General features: G+C 40.8%; 1 protein-coding gene across 15 annotated transcripts in view; it reads left to right on the top strand.

Annotated features, from left to right (window-relative positions):
- OSBPL6 (oxysterol binding protein like 6) overlaps positions 1–17,476 on the top strand; it is a 217,533-nt gene that overhangs the window by 150,186 nt on the left and 49,871 nt on the right. For 12 of the 15 annotated variants that reach the window (XM_070358938.1, XM_070358952.1, XM_070358932.1 and 9 more), the window contains 7 exons: positions 2,498–2,620; positions 5,451–5,504; positions 6,560–6,673; positions 6,791–6,961; positions 9,867–9,999; positions 15,902–16,005; positions 16,561–16,653. In XM_070358938.1, coding sequence (XP_070215039.1) covers positions 2,498–2,620; positions 5,451–5,504; positions 6,560–6,673; positions 6,791–6,961; positions 9,867–9,999; positions 15,902–16,005; positions 16,561–16,653 — 792 coding nt within the window. The remainder of the gene's footprint in view (positions 1–2,497; positions 2,621–5,450; positions 5,505–6,559; positions 6,674–6,790; positions 6,962–9,866; positions 10,000–15,901; positions 16,006–16,560; positions 16,654–17,476) is intronic. The other 3 variants (XM_070358977.1, XM_070358990.1, XM_070358993.1) reach the window with 1 other exon arrangement.

Genomic DNA, 17,476 nt, shown 5'->3' on the forward strand with positions numbered 1-17,476 from the left:
AAAGCAATCATTTTTATCTGCTTCGCTGATGGGAGTGAAAAGCAAAGATAACTGGACTTTGTACAAGAACCTTCTATTTTCTTCTATTATTCTCTCATTATTTATAAGCAGTGCTCACCTGGATTGAATTGCAGTTCAGTATTTAAAAATGAATATACCAAAGAACTCTGCTTTGCACTCCTGATGACAGTGCCTTTTATTGTCCTAAAAATAGGATACAGAGCCAAATTGTCTCATCAGAAGTTTTTTGTGTTTTTTTTTAGGTAGGCAGTGGATTTATTTAGAAAGAAATATTTTTTTAAAATTACCATATCTAATTAACGGTTCTGACCAAATCAATCGCAGTTTCTGACAGTACTTAAGTAGAGAATCACTTTGTAGGTTGTTTTCTTGTGTACAGGGAAGTTTACAGCTCCTTTAAAAGGTTCTTAATGTCACCAGATAAAGACCGGTAGCTGCATTTCTGTGAGGGATGTATTAATAGTTCATTCACTAGGCGCCCTCAGAGATGACCAAGAAGATGGAGAAATGGCAGTGATCTTGGATTAGTTCTCAGGGGTGGTGGTGGTTGTGGGCTTGGGCTTCAGTCAGATGCTGAAGCATGGTGCTGGCTTCAGAAGCCAGGAGTATCTCCTAGGCTTAATGATGTTAGCATGAAGCAATGTTCAGCCACATCTCCTGGAAACAATTTTCTGTGAAAATCCCACTCCATTTACACATATTTGGACTTAAACATAGATTTGACTCAGCCATAGAGCAAGTGGGCTTCCCTGGTGGCTCAGATGGTACAGAATCTGCCTGCAATATGAGAGACCTAGATTTGATGCCTGGGGTGGAAAGATCCCCTGGAGGAGAGCATGGCAACCCACTCCAGTTTTCTTGCCTGGAGAATCCGCATAGACAGAGGAGCCTGGCAGGCTACAGTCCACAGGGTCTCAAAGAGTCGGACACAACTGAGCTACTAAGCACACAGCAGAGGGCAAGCAGCTTCTGAGATGAAAGGAGAAGACAGAAGAAAGAGGCATGGATGGTAAATAGGCAGCCCTCTCCCCTCCCATCTCCGTGGCTGATGTCAGGAACTGACTATGGCCCTTGGCCCCTGGGTCCTGTCAGAGCCTCACAGTCCTGCAGCAGACTCTGGACAGCCACCACCCAGACCCTGGGCTGGCAAGTCCATCTGCCCCAAGATAGAACCCCTTGCCATTCCTGCTGAAGCCTCTGTGCTGTAGTCTAAAGAAGATTGCTGATAGGACACCCCTCAGAAGGCAGCTTCCTGAGTCAGTTTTGGTTAGTTCGTTCTGCAGAGAGGCCTGCCCTGATCCGTGAAGCTGCATCCAGCTTTCCAGAGCTGAGGTGGCCAAGCAGGTTGTGCTGAGAGATTTTGCTTCCCTGCTCCATGGGCAGGATTGCAGCAGTCATGCATGCGATGTGACCTCATTGTTCCTGCCTCTACTTCTGCTTGAGTGAGCCCCAAGCCTGAGATCTAGAACACGAGTGTTTGCCAGGTCAGCAATTACTATAGAGCTGCCTGGGTCCTTGGAAATTACCTGGTCTGGGGATTTTAAAGCCCAGGATGTTGCTACAGAGCAGCTGTCCAACATGGAAGCAGACCCAGGGGAACTGTGGCAGACTGAAGGCAGGCTGCCATCCCCCAGGGCATGACCAGTGTTGCCAGATCTTAGGCTTCCACAAACACTAGAAATCTGGATTTTTAAAGTCTGAAATCCTCTGATTTTTAAATACTGACAACTCATTTTAAAAGCTTTTTTAAAAAACAACATAGATGAACAGAACATATCTTATGGAAGAGGAAACCATGATTGAGTCTGTTTTTAACAGAGGAGGGTGATAATGTGGACTCTAGAAGCTCAGATTTTTGGCCGTGCAGTCGGGCGTTCTTTCCACGGGCTCCCAAAGGTGTGTGTTTCTCACAACGTGTGTCTTCAAAAGCACTTACTTCTGGGTGGGTATTTGGCAAGCGGAGCATTTTATGCTCACTCGGAAATGTCAGCAGCCTCACCAAGAGGAAACAGATGCCCACAGCGCTGCTCTTCAGCCTAACAGGTTGTGGGCCACTTAGGCTGCTGCAGCCTTTTCATTTCTACAGAAAGCCAGGCCCACACGCTAATTGAACATGTTTCATCAAAATGATCTTATTTTAAAACTTTAATGTGCCTCTGTCCCCAGAGATGAACTGCCTGGAAAAGTGCATTTTAAATCTTGTGAGTGCAGGCAATCAAAACCATTCTACCCCAGACTTCACCTCTGTCCAGCTCATTTCTGATGGCCTGCATTCCTCCAGGTGTACCCAGGAACTTGCTCTCACTTCAGTTATAAGTGCATAGCTGTGTGTGATGTTACAGAACGCTCCAGAATGATGTTCATACTTCTGATGGGTTGAGTGCTGTTTCAAAAGCAACTTCTACCTAGGAATTTGCTTTAAGTGTGTCGTCAAACACTGAGAAATATGTGATTTGTTTTTCTTCTTTTCTCTTAGGAAGCTGACAGCTGGGAAATTATAGAAGGACTGAAAATAGGCCAAACCAATGTCCAGAGACCAGACAAACATGAAGGTTTTATGCTAAAGAAGAGAAAATGGCCTTTAAAAGGCTGGCACAAGGTAACATTTTCATCACATTCATCTTCATTTCATCTTCATATCATCTTCATAATTAGAGAGGCTCTTACTTGGTGTCACTAAGTGGTTATACAGCTTTATTTACTTCCCTGGTGGCTCAGATGGTAAAGCGTCTGTCTACAATGAGGGAGACCTGGGTTCGATCCCTGGGTCGGGAAGATTCCCTGGAGAAGGAAATGGCAACCCATTCCAGTACCCTTGCCTAGAAAATCCCATGGACGGAGGAGCCTGGTGTCCATAGGGTAGCAAAGAGTCGGACACAACTGAGTGACTTCACTTCACAGCCTTATTTTAACCATAAAGCTGCAACCTATCGTATCTATTTAAGTCAGAGTTCTGTAATGTCTGTAAGCAGAGAAAAAATATTTTACATGATATTTAAAATCCAGTTTAGACATACTGTTGTGTACTCTGCTTTTTAAACTTAAATTAGGATAAATATGTTCTTATTAAATATTCTTATAATTCTAAGCTGCTTCAAATTCATGCATGTATTTCATCAGATGGATTTATGCTATATATCCCACCACTACTGAGCCAATTTCTATTTTCATGTGTGTACATGTGTCTGATTTTTTGCTGTATGATGTTGTGATGAAGATTCTTATACATTAATTTCCATTTAAGTTCTTGGAGTAAATTCCTAGAATTATTGTTTGCCAGTGCAAACTAAAGATGGAAAATCACTTGTCTTGGAAGTTTGTCTACTGCCCTTTAATATATATGGTGTATTCCTCTCTCCCCAACTCCACATAATTTTTCCATCTTCCAGTTTTAATTATGAAGAAAATATTTTGCACTGTATTATTGCAATGACCTGAGTAGCAAGAATTCTGGACACTTAGGAGAAGCAAGCTGTACTCTGTTTTTAAGACAAGCCTTTGGATAGACCACCAGGATCTATCTAGAATCACTGGAAGAACAGGTTCATTACTTGCCACATGTGCTGATGGATTTCATCTCAAGGCAGATGGATTTGGGGGTGCAAATGGAGTGGTGGTTGCTGCCCATTGGCTCAACAATGGAGGTTATGGATTATAACGTCCTTAAGGAAATGTATTTTTTGCAAATTAAGGAAAGGACTTAAAAATTAACAGATGGGAAATGTTGCCTCAACTCCCCATCTCTGAGGATGGGATAAAAGCAAATCAAAGAGTCTTCTTCTTTCTCACTTGTCAGAAACCTTGGCAGTCTCCTCGAACCCATAATATTATACCAGTACCAGGAATCTCTCTCCACCCTTGATCTCTCTTGGATTTTGGCCAACTGGCCTTACACCTTCCTGGAAGTACCTTTGCCTTTCATTCTGACCTTCCCCCTTTGCAGTTCCTCAAATCAATGGCCTTGCTTATCTCCTCCCCATGACCATCCTATAGGTTATCTCTGCTAGAATTCTTTGATAGATAGAAATGGAAAAATAGAAGAAAGGGGTCAAAGAAACACATTTATCTGAATTGCTGACTTTCATTTAGCACTCTCAGTGCATGTTTCAGCAAAATTGGCTGTGGTTCAGCAGCAGCTGTCTCTGGATCTTCCCTTAGAAAATTTTACTACATGAGCAGAAGTACGTCCTCCCTTGCGTCTCCTTTGCTCCTGGTCTGTGATCCTGTATTTATTCAAGCATCAGTCCATTTGATTGCCCAAGTCATAGGCCATCAAAAAATCAAGTAGTTTTCAGCTGTAGAGATCCTTTCTTGCGGTGCTTACTTGGTGCCCCCTAGATCTGTAACAAAGGGGTTACACTGGCCTTCTGTGAGTTGTGTATAGGGTGTCTGCAGGCCCGACTGCCTGTCACCTCAGCAGCCTAGAGTTCCTAAGTCACATAAAAACTTCCCAGCCGAGTAGTTTACCAGCCACAGTAATTTACCTGCATCTGTGGAGACTAGCGGACCCTGGACCCGTTGTGTGACTGGGTCATGGGAGCTGTTTGTTCTCCTGTCAATTGTCCATGGAAAGGAAATCAACCACAAAGAGCTCCTGAGGTTTGTGGATCAAAAATAGCTAGATTCATTTGGACTGGACCAAGAGTATCTTGGAAGAGACAGAAACCACTCCACGTATATATATTTATTCCCCCTTAAGAGAGTTTAGAAATAATTTTTAATCTGCTTTACTAATAGTGAAATGGAAGTACTTTCCTAAGTGGAGATGCAAGCATATTGATAAGGCTACTTTTTAAACTTTCCAGATAATTCATTATTCATAGCTCCAGTCCACTGGCTTCTATTTACAGACCTGGGTATTTTCAGAATTATCGGTGGTAGCTAGGGAAAGTCAAGAATTGACCTCCAAGGTGGAAAAGTAAACAGTTAGTCAAGTTCCTCACGGAATCACTGTGACCTAACTCAGTTTATTCTCATTTCTTACTTTGAAAAACACCCAAGTGTAGTTTATTCAGAAAGTCCTAGATATAGGCTCTGATGTCACCCCCATTAAGAAAAACCGTGGTGATGGGGGAGATCCCTGTGGTCCACTGGTTAGAATTCAGCACTTTCAGTGCTGTGGCCCAGGTTCAGTCCCTGGTCAGGGAACTGAGACCCCACAAGCTGTGCGGTACAGCCAAAAAGAAAAGACAAGAAAAACTGGGGTGAAAGAGTTCATCCCCATTGGATTATGTGTAAAAGAACCCTATGAGCTCAGATTTCCTTACCATTTCATGTGACTGGCTGTGGCCAGGTGCACTAAATTCAAATACATGGAAATGGTCAAACGTATTGATTACTAAGTACCAAGCAATATTAGACCCACACTTGTGAATGTTTTATGTAATTAAAAATACTGATAGTAACTGGGGACTGTTTGGTTGTTGCAGCGTTTTTTTGTCCTGGATAATGGAATGTTAAAGTATTCAAAGGCACCACTTGATGTAAGTAGACAAAAAGATTGGTTTCGAATTCTGCTTGAAGTGAGTCAGCACCGCAGTGTACAAGTATTGTGCCATAGTTTTCTATGTGTTTCTGTGCCTGTAAGACTTAACAACCTACCAAACTTCCATGTTGCATGGAAGGTGTGTTTTATGCTTACGTTCAAACTAGCATAAAATCTCAAACTGCCGCATGAAAATTTAACTGTTGTAATGTATGCTGTTAAAAACAGAAGCTTAAACCTAAAAGTCACCAACTAACAAAAATCACCCTTTCTGTCTTAGAAAACTCAAGTAGACTTTTTTCCCTGCATTTCTCAATAAACTATGCTTTATGTGCTTTTTCTGAGATTTAGCATGTGTTCTTACTGATGTTTTTTTAAGACTTATCTATGGACTTCATTTCTGTTTCAGTACATTCCTTTATCTTGAGCATCCCAGCTCTAAAATTATTCCAAATTACTTTTCTTTAATACCAAAAGTTATTGTTTGCATGCGAAACTGGAAAACGCTCTCCTTCTTATCATTGTGTGTGGGAGAAATAACAGAGGGCTTAGATTTCAGTTCTGACCCTAGCTCCTTCATGAGTCAGCTGTGTGTCCTTGATCAGATGAGGGCAACCAGAAGATGAGCTGACTGCTCTGTGCACTCAGTCCCAACTGCCCATTTCTACCCTGCGGCTGTCTGCTAGCTGATTACTTGGGTATGTTTGGGGTTGTAGGTCAAAGATGGACCATAGTTATTTTAGGAATCAGAAAAAGTATCTTAGGATATAAACTGTGTAATCTAGAATTACAAAGAATTGACATTATAGTTACACCAAAACAAGAATGAGATGAATAGTCTTACTTATTGAAATTGGCATGAAGTCACTGCAACTTCAGCTGTCCTCAGATTGAGGGCCTTAACTTCAGAACCTTATCCATTTCCTCTCTGTTCAGGAGGTGTGATCTTCCATCTCCTGTAGGTAAATGAGAGTTTACATTAAGCTCACTTCAGTACAGAAACACATCAGATCACATACCCTTCCAGCCTTTTAACCAGTCTTTTGATTTCAGATCCAAAAAGGGAAGGTCCATGGAAGCATCGATGTGGGACTCTCTGTCATGTCAATTAAAAAGAAAGCTCGGAGAATAGACCTTGACACAGAAGAACACATCTATCATTTGAAGGTAAAGATGCCTTTCGAGGTTTCTCTGCCAATATCTGGGGAAATCATTTGCCTAGACTAGTGGATAGACAGGAGATTGGTTTCACCATTACCTGTTCCTCTTTTTCAATTGTTGTAGGTGAAATCCCAGGACTGGTTTGATGCATGGGTCTCCAAACTGCGCCATCATCGATTGTATCGGCAGAATGAAATTGTGAGATCACCACGAGATGCTAGTTTTCACATATTTCCTTCAACCTCCACAGCTGAATCCTCACCAGCTGCTAATGTTTCAGTTGTGGATGGAAAGGTATGACTTCGTTATGTAAAAGTCAGCCCAGAAATTGCTTGGAAGATTATGCAGACATATTTACGGAGTCTCATTTGACAAACCAGGAGGAGAAGGTTGGCTTTGTAAACTAACTCTCAGAAGACAACTTTGATGCCATTTAGCATCAAAGTTAATTACAAGTATAGAATAGATTAGATGGAAATGTGGATCACCAAGAGAATTAACAGTTACTTTTCCTATGAATGGACTACATCTTAATTTTACATGGCTTTATAAGCATATTAGAGAGTAGAGTGAACATTTGGTTAATCAACACCTAGAAATCAATGTCTTCCTGGGTGGTAATAAGAAGACCACAGTGTTTTCAGAATGAAACTTGCTTTTTTGCCTTGAGCTGTAATATATACATGACTACGAAAGAGACCAGTGAATTTTCCCATGATAAGGCAAGTGGGCTAGAGATTGCGACAGTGATATAAGTAGTGGCCTATTTGAGACTAGGCACTGTGTTAAGCGTTGGACATTCATTCATCTCTAGTCTTTAATATAGCCAAAGCTCAGAGACAGTTAAGAATTTTTCCAGAAGATATTATCAGCTGAGTCTTCATCTCAGCTCCATCTGACTCTTCATCTTTGTTTCCAAAATCAGTGTCTTTTCCATTGTACCAGATTAAGGGAGGCTGAAGCTATTCTTTGGGCTGTTTTTTTCTGTGTTGAAACACTAGAGGTGTTGCCTGTTAAAAACCAAGGTTAAGTCAGTGGAACAGGGAGAGAGCTGTTTTTGCCTCTGCTGCAATAATTAGGTTTTCTGAACCATAGCCACATTGCACTACCCAGGATTCTTCCAGTTTCTTACTTGGCACCTGATATTGAGAATAGAGACATCTGTGAACAACTGGCTGCCACAGGGAACTGAGTTTAAGTGCGTTTCAGTGAAGGGTCTGCTTTTCTCTGTTTTCCTACATAGGGATGTATGGACTAACATATATCCAAGTTTCCTTACAAAGCATTGAAAAACCTCATGGGGTAACTGGAAGACTCATCAAATCAGATTAAATTAAATACAGCTGTATTTAGCTATTGCTGTTTTGATGGAAATTACTTAAGTACTTTTTGTTAAATCCTGTTAATCATATTTGGTTGACCCAACAATTCATTCAGGTTTTTCCATAACATCCTACAGAAACACCCAAAAGAACTTTTTGACTAACCCAGTATTTCACAAGGCTCTCAGACATATTTCATTCTGGAAAATCTCTCTCCTAGAAACAGGGTGTTGGATTAACCCTAATACTAACTACTTCTGAAATATAAGGAAATGAATCAATTGTTGTTTAGTCACTAAGTCATGTCCAACTCTTTTGTGACCCCATGGACTATGTAGCCTGCCAGGCTCCTCTGTCTGTGGGATTTTTCAGGCAAGAATACTGGAGTGGGTTGCCATTTCCTTCTCCAGAGGACTAATGAATCAGTAAATCGGGGTTATTAGGGAACAGGGCACTTACTGAGTAACACACACAAGATGTTCAAGATAGTCCCCAAGATTCTCTGGGCTTCCTGTGTTCTCATCACAAAGTGGAATGAATCCCAGAGTTAGTCCAAGTTAAACAAGAAATGTATTCTAGATGGATATTAAATATATATACATATTTAATCATTTGGTTCTTCCAGATTCTGCCTGTGTCTTTGGCACAGAGTGTTGACAAAAGATGCATTATTTTCATCTCTTGTGTTATGTATTAAATAACTTGGGTGACATCTGAGACTGGAGAACTGAAACCAAATCCTCCCCATTGTTTGCCTTGGAATAAGAAAGGGCTTCAGCTCTGGTTTTCATAGATGTATTGCTCTCATTACAAATGACATACCTCTAAGATCTAACTCAGTGAAAGATTTCCATTGCATTTATCAAAATGCAATAAAGAGTGAAAAGAGCTTTTTATCACTTTGCTTGCTTTCTAGGCATCAAATGATGAGGTTCCAGAATGTTAATTGCTCTGTGGCCCTTTGCGGGTGATAAATAAATCTGGATTTGCTAAGCATGTGCATCCTTCACTTCATAATGATTTACAAGAGACACAATCAGTTGTAATTGAATATTAAAGTCAAGTATGGAGTTTTAAAATTTTTTGAGGTTTAGGGGAATAAGTTTCTGCTTTTTTCTTGGAGTGTTTCTCACACTCACTTTAATATCTACATACTTCATACAACTTTATTTCACATAGAATCTCTTTAATAGAAAGTCTGTCAGCTATAGATAATAATAACTTGCCAAGGCTGCCTCTTTTTTTTACCATGCTGTGTGGCTTACAGAATCTTACTTTGCTGGCCAGGGATAGAACCCAGGCTCCCGTCAGTGAAAGCGCCGAGTCCTCGCCACTGGAGTGCCAGGGAATTCCCAAGACTGCCATTTTATATGTTACAGTTTTTAGTATGCAATGTCATGCTGAATATGCAGTTTTCAATATTTTGATGGAAAGGATGCTTGCTGGTGCATAATGTATTTAAGAATCACAAGTGGCTGATAACACCATGAGTTAGTCATAAGGGTACAGAGAGCTTTCAAAAAGTAAAGGCCTTCAGTCGTGAGTTGAGGGCTACAAGAACGACACTATCAACCATAACTTAGTGGGTAATTAAAAACCATTGAAAATTTGAGTTGGCAGGTCCTTGCAAGTATAACATTCTTAAGCACTGTCCGCTTCATTGTACGGTGGAGACGGCAGCTTAACGAGTGTTGTTATCACCTATGAATTTTGACTCCCCTGAGCTTGTACCACATTTAGCCAAGAGGCTTCTTACATATTTTGAGCTTGCCCTTTTCCCCCCTTGTTTAATGTCGCCTTGAGGACGCTAGTGTTCTTTTTAGTCACTTACATGTACTATTCCTGCCTAACCCTACACATTTTGCTGTTCGCTGTAGGTGCAGCCAAACAGCTTTCCATGGCAGTCCCCTCTGCCCTGTAGCAGCAGCCTCCCTGCAACCTGCACGACCGGCCAGAGCAAGGTGGCAGCCTGGCTACAGGACTCGGAAGAGATGGACAGGTGTGCAGAAGGTCAGTTCATGCCCAGTGTGGGCTCTCAGGGTGAGCCAACAAGACGGACACAAAAGGGGCAAATTGCGTGGGTCCCTCACCTTTCAGGTTTCTCTCCTGTCCATTCTCCTGCACCCTCAGAACTACTGAATCTGGTTTCACCCTTACGCTGACTCCACCCACTGCAACCCTCTCAGCTCCTTTCCTTAGCAGTTTCCTCTGGCTTCCTTAGCCTCCCACACCCTGCACCTGGGGGCAATCACCCAGCTGAGTGCTGCCTTGGGAGCACCCCCCACCCTCTCTCCTGACAGTCCACTAGGTCACTTACACGGCTGCTTCTCTGCTGCTCTATCTGGCCTGCAGAACAGTGTGTGTTCCCCAACTACCGGCAATAAATAGCCATGTTATACCGCATCTTATAGCCACCATTACATGGTGGTGGTGTCCCACTCTGGATCAGTTACTGAATGCTCTGAACTAGTACACAATTCCTTCATTATACCATCTCTCAGCCTCTTGACCTGCAGAAGCTTTTTCCTTCCATGTCATGAACTTGAGCATGTTGGTTCAAACTGGATCCGCAGACCATTTCCAGTCTGTGAGATGGCTTTCATTTGACATTCAAAAATGAAAAGAAAAAAGAATAACAGGTATTTAATAAATCTAAATTGATTTAATTTTTAAATTATTTTTAGGCGATATTCAGCCTAACTCTTTTTTTAATATTAAATTTTTTCCTTTATAAAGTTATGGTGAAATGTTACATTATTTTATGACCTCACTTAGAAAAATTGAAATTTGGTGATCTGTGTTCATGCCCTGACCAAAACAAATTTTTTTTTTGCTCTACACATGCGTGAAGTCAAAGTCTGCGGCATTTTTATTAGTTCTCTCCACATCCCAAGCTCAATATTTATGTGAAAAATATGACTTTGAGGGGGATGTTATATTCATTAAGTGTGTCAAACTAACATTCCATTGAAATGGTTTTATTTGATTGTATACACAAAACACACAAATATTACTTTGCCTTTATGAACTTCAGGTTGGGGAAGAAGCTGAACTCACTGTCCTACATACTGAAGACTCACTCGCCTCTTCGGCTGTGCCAGACAGTCAGCCTCTCCTCTACTTTTTGCCTCCTTGTACATGCTTGTGGCATTCAACCTGGCCACCAGCGTTGTTGAAAAGATGGAGACTGTCCACCAGGACAAAAGTGCATTCATGTGGCCAAAATAGATATTGGCCTTGATGCCAAGAAGCCCGTGACTGGTGGGGGATGTCTCTGTCTCTCTGCGTGCTTCTAAATACTCTGTGGCCCATCCCTGTGCCCTTTCGCCAGCCTTGGGGGTGACCCTCCTTTCTCCCCATCCTGACCTCTCCACCTGTGTCCTCATCCTGCCATTGTCTTCTTCAGGATTTAGCGGAGGAATGATCTCTTCTCTTGGGAACAACCTAAGTCTTTCCCACTTCCCTTGTTCCTGCTTGTAGACTCCAGCTTCTCTCCCCTAAGTTGACTTGGCCCTTATGACTCTATGACAAAAGTGTTCTTGGCAACAAGAGGCCATCTGATTTCTGCTGTGTTTTCAAGCCTCGTCCTCTGACCCGCCCTGCAAGACCTTGTCTAATGGGCCTCTGCTTTTAGGTCCTGTGAAGTTTTCCCTTTTTTTCCAGTTGTTCCTCCTCTGTTTCACTGGGATTCTACTCTGGTCAGCCTTGGTTGTAGGGATGGTCAAGATTGAGTATTCTGCTTTTAGCTTCAGTAATAATAAGCACAGTTTATTGAGTGCTCATGTGGGTCGGGCACGGAGTTAAGTACTTTACATATGTGGTCTTTTATACGTTTTCACAATAGTACCAAGCAGGAATTACGAGCCATATTTTTCTAAATAGGAAAACCACAGCTCAGAGAGGTCGAGTAACTTGTCCATGTTACACAGCAAGTACTTGGCAGAGTGCAGGGCTAACCCAGATCAGCTTGATTCCAGTGACTATGCTCAGCGCTTCCGAAACAACAGGCACGCTTCCAGCCGCAGTCTCTATTATGACGATAGTGATGATAAGATGGTAGTGGTCGTGGTGGCAGTTGATAGGATGGGTCACGTCTTGTGCAGCAGATGCTGTTCTAGGGGTTTTATATGCATTGACTCATTTAATCCTCTCAGTGCTGCTTTACAGGTGAGAAAACATAGGCTCAGGGAAGTCAGGTCACTTTAACCAAGTTGACACAGCTAGTGACGGTGGAGCTGGGATTCAGACTCATGGTCTGACTCCGGAGCGTATGCTCTTCATCACTGTACCGTATTTCCCTCAAAAAGGCCGAACACTGTCTGTATCTCAGACCTCTGTACGCAGCGTGTGCTGCATTCCCAGCCACTTCCTGCACTGTTGACACTTTTATTAATGCACTTGGTCACACTCTCTTCTCAGCCTGTCAAAAACCAATTCTGTCTCCTCTGTGGAAACGGCCCCAGTTCCTGGATTCCCCTGTGTTTGTCAGTGCTGCCGTCATAACCACTCCTGAAAACTCTGTCATCTCTGCCCCTCCCAGCCTGTTCATCCCGCGAAGGCTGAGGTCGTTATTCCTTTGAAACCCACCCCGCCCCCACCTCTCCTCCTCATCTGCCTTCCTCTGGAATTCCATTTCTGCCAAGCTAACTCATGCTCTGTCTTTGCTCACTGGCCTCTGACTGGTACTGCACCTCACTCTCTTGCTCTGTGACTCCGTGGCTCTCAGAGGCTCCTGGGGAGCTGCTGCTCTTGGATGTGTTCACAGATGGTGCCAGCACTTAGCGGGCATCATTCCATTGCCCTTGGCTATGAGATATATGTATTACTGCTGCCCCCACTTTGCAGATGAGGAAAGTGAAATGCGTGGAGGTTAAGGAATCTTCCCAGTTATGCACTGCCCTGATGGAGAGGCTGGGGCTCCAGCCAACCCACAGACTCCAGCCAACCCACATTTACTGGTCCCAAAGACAAATCTTTGTTCACTACATAAAATATATAGTCCCTCAAGACCTCTTATTTCTTAAAATAACTTTTTGCAAAAATGTCTTCAAGTGGTTTTCTGTGGACTCGGGCTGTAGTCCAAACTACTTAGCCCAGCATTTCACATCCAATTTTAAGCTTTCTTGCCCTGCCTACCCTCTCAACCTTGCCTTCCAGAGGCCAAATTGAACTTGCTATCTCCAGAGTGTCCTTGCACGTTCCTGCCTCCATGCCTTTGCACAGGCTGTTCTTCTCAACCTGCTGTGACTGCTCTGCCCTTCTCCATCTTCCTGTTTTTCTGAATCCTCTATCAGTCCTCCAGACCCACAAAAGTTTCCACTGTGTTATCTACTCTGACAACCTCAAACCACAGTAACTATCCCTTTCTTGAACTACCACAGCACTTTGTTTTTGGTCTATTCTGATCATTTTAGAGAGTCCCATCATTGAGGTTGGTTGCAGTTCAGAAGTTCATCATGTAACATCTTCTTGAACCCATAACATTTATAGTTCCAGTACTTAAAGAGGTTAGCTATTCATAGGTCTGGATGTCTGTCAATCCATATCTCAAGTATGTAAGGGAGTTTCTTAGCTCTTGGAGAGCATTTTTTCTCACAGATGTAAAATGTTAAATTAGTATTTTATATGCCTTCCTTGTGTACCAGTATATCCATCACTAAAATGGGTACATAATAGTTTAAGGTACAGATTATTTATTGTATATATTTTCTTTAAACCAGAATGTAAATTCCATAAATCTTACTTTATCGCTATATTCCCTATGCTTAGCCCTGTGCTGGTTGCCTAGTGTCTTCCTAACCAGCGGTACCCAAATGAAATAGTAAATGGATAACTTTGGATGTGCTCTGAGTGTGTAGTCATCAGTTGTGTCCGACAGTTTGCCACCCTTTGGATTGTGGTCCACAAGGCTCCTCTTTGTCTGGGATTTTCCAGCAAGAATACTGGAGTGAGCTGCCATTTCCTTCTTAGGGGATCTTCCTGACCCAGGAATCAAACCCATTTCTCCTGCATTGCAGGCAGATTCTTTACCTACTGAGCCATCGGGGAACCTTAATTAATTTAGTTATTGCACAATTGGATAACATATTTCTTTTATTTTTTTAATTTAACTTTTTATTTTATGTTGGAGTATAGTTGACTTACAATGTTATGTTCATTTCAGCAAGGCAATTCAGTTATACATATACATATATTCACTCTTTCAGATTTTTTTCCCATATAGGTTATTACAGAATATTGGATAGAGTTCTTTTTAGGACAAAGTAGGGATGATGAGAAAATAAGTAAACCGGTATATACTTAAATTTTCAATTTTTTACTATTATAAACTATCTCAACAGTCCTTTATTGGCATAATTTTGCCTTTTTCCCAGATTCTAAAAATAGATTTAATCTTGATTTAATGAAATTCCAGAGATTTTTTAAAAAGGTATTTTTATTGTCTTGGGTAAATTTTTATAATCCTTATGTACAATCAGACACCTAGGCAAGGAGTAAAATTCTGCCAGGGATTTCATTTCTTCCATATTTTTTTTTAATTTTATTTTATTTTTAAACTTTACAAATTGTATTAGTTTTGCCAAATATCAAATGAATCCACCACAGGTATACATGTGTTCCCCATCCTGATAGAAGTGTCAAGAAATGGTGAGGCTTGTTCCAAGTTAAGGCTCTAGAAGAATGATTAGACATAGTGCAATTAATATTCCATAAAGACAGTTTCTGGTTTTCATAGAATTTTCTCAGTTGCTACTTTCATTAAGAAGGTAAGAGAGTAAATATTAACTGTTACCACTCAACAGGTAAGAAAACTACAGCTGAGAAATTAAAATAAATCAATGTTTCCCAACCCTTAGTTTTGAATCCTTTTGCCTTCAATCAAATCCATTCTCTTTCCATTCTGTTAGAAAGGATTTTAAGCCCCATTTTTAGATCTCTATACTACCTACATACACCATTTGTATAGAATAATCACAGTTATTAAAGAAGAATGAATGTAAAATTTAGCAAATAGAATGCTTAATGTACAGGTAGTGTTAGGCTATGTCCCTGTCAGCATGCTCATGGATGCAGTTTTAAGGCAAGTTAAAATGAGGTCTCTTTTCACCATCTTCTTTCTCCTCTTCCCTCCAACCCCTTCCTTCTTTCTTTGTACTGCTTTTCTCTCTCATCCCTTCCCTTTTATCTTTTGTATTTCCTACCCATCCAAGCCACTTGTTTTATTTTCTTCGTGGGGGAAATGGGAGGAGTATAATGGTGCTGCCTCCCCTGAAATGAGGAGGGAGTGATGGAAGGGTCCTGGCCTCCGCGGTACTCTCTTCTGCCGCCTCTGTTAGGTCATTTCCTCTCTTGAGGAATTTAAAGGCCACTGATGGCCAAGAGTTCCCTGGAAGAGCCACAGCAGCACTTGAACAGCTCACCCAGACTCCAGCCTAGGGCAGATGCTGCTGAGAGGTGGCGCCTGGGTGGGGCCTGGCCCCTAGTGTATTGCTGCTGCCCTGCTCTCTGTAGGGTGTGCAGGGGTTCTGAGTCCTACACACGAAGACCTTCACAGCAGGTAGACACGTTCCTAACAGCAAAACTGAACCACCACTGAAGTTCCCTGGAGTGTGCTTCTAATGTGACAAAGGCCATCTCAGCAGAATCTCCCAATTTCACTGAGATTTTTAATAGCTTTCTACACTAATTGTTCATCTGTAAGAGTGGGTTTTGAACTCATCCAATAAATTATCAGTGGTTTTATGGTTCTAAACCAGAGAAGGGTCTGTTTTCTTTCATTTGCCAGTATCATCGTCCTTAAACATAAATCTACCTGATCATATTTGCCATAATTTGGATAGACTGCCTGTTATTATCATCACCACCACTTCCTGCCCAGTTGTAACATATTTTTATTTCTGATCTGTTTTAGACCTTGCACACTGCCAGTCGAACCTTGTGGAACTTAGCAAACTCCTGCAAAATTTGGAAATACTTCAGAGAACTCAGTCAGCACCTAACTTTACTGACATGCAGGTAAACATATTATAGCTGCTGGTCAAAGGAACTTAAAATATTCACTCAGAATTTTTACTGAATTGTTATATGAATATATAAGGCAATATTTAAAGGGACGTAACTGTAATACAGATTAGCTTATATTCTGGAGCTATTCTTAATAACTTTTTGAATCTTGGTGTCATTGTTTTAAGATGTCTTTTTTAAAATGTTGTACATTTGAATACAGACTAACTAGAAGTGAATATCTGAATCATTCTTCCACATTTATGTTGCATTAGAAATGATAATTATGAAGGTATAATTTGGGTACTGTAAGTACCCAATTATAGCAGAAAAACACCAAAGATCTCTAATCCTATTTTCATTTTGTATAGCAGAAAAAGATGTTTTGTTTTTGTCTCTGCTTTTAATACCCTTTATGCATCAGATGCACCTTCATCTCCTGGCTGGTTTGCTTTAGGTATCTAACAATGATTCTTTACTAACTTGCTGTGCTCTCTTTGTCTATGCCTGTATTATCTGTGTTAACTTAATAATGCTTTGTTGCTTTTAACTATTTATGCAATGTAGGCTAACTGTGTAGATATTTCAAAGAAAGACAAGCGGGTCACAAGACGATGGAGAACAAAAAGTGTCAGCAAAGATACAAAAATACAACTGCAGGTACAGACCTTACTTTTCCTTCATTCATATTTATAGATATTTTTTAAAATATTAGTATTTACATATCAGTTCTTAGAACTTTAAAAGTTTAAGCAACTGTTAACTGCTTTAAAGCTAGTGCTTCTCAAACTGAGTTATATTATCTAAAATAGTGAGAAATCTATTCTTATTTTGACATAAGTAAAAAGAATTTAAAAGAAAGCTTAAAATTATGTAATACGGCTTTCAAGTGGCATTTTCATTCTCAATTACGGCCTTTGAACCATTAAAACATATTTTAACAAAAAGTCACCTTAAAAATCTAGACTACAAATCAAATGGGTTGTAATGAACATTTATATATACTAAATCTTAAAGGAGCCTTGTATGTGTTAGTGTTGTCCAATGTTATATCTATCAATACATGACCTTTGTCCAATGTTTTATCTATCAATACATGAGATGAAGACTGCAATAGGTTAGAAATGAACAAACTTGGGTTCTAGTCTAATCGCTGTGACTTCCTGGCAGTATAATCTCATTTATTTCTGTTAAATTGTCTGGGCTTCCATGAACTTCTGGGTAAAGTGATAGAGTTGCATTAATCGTCTCTGAATTACCTTTCAACTCTAAAATTCTGTGATTCTACAAAAACAGATATTATTGGCCATCAACAGTCACTTTTAAAATTTGAACTAACGTCTTCATGGTTCATAATAAATTTCCTTGAAATTCATTTAAAATAAGTTATATGAATAGTTGAAAAATTTTAAAGTAAGATCCTCTTATGTCATTGCATTGCAATGATATAAAATATGGTAAAAGCCTACAACCTCTCATGTCA

This window comes from Bos mutus, chromosome 2 (assembly GCF_027580195.1).
Source record: "Bos mutus isolate GX-2022 chromosome 2, NWIPB_WYAK_1.1, whole genome shotgun sequence".
Lineage (NCBI taxonomy): Eukaryota > Metazoa > Chordata > Mammalia > Artiodactyla > Bovidae > Bos > Bos mutus.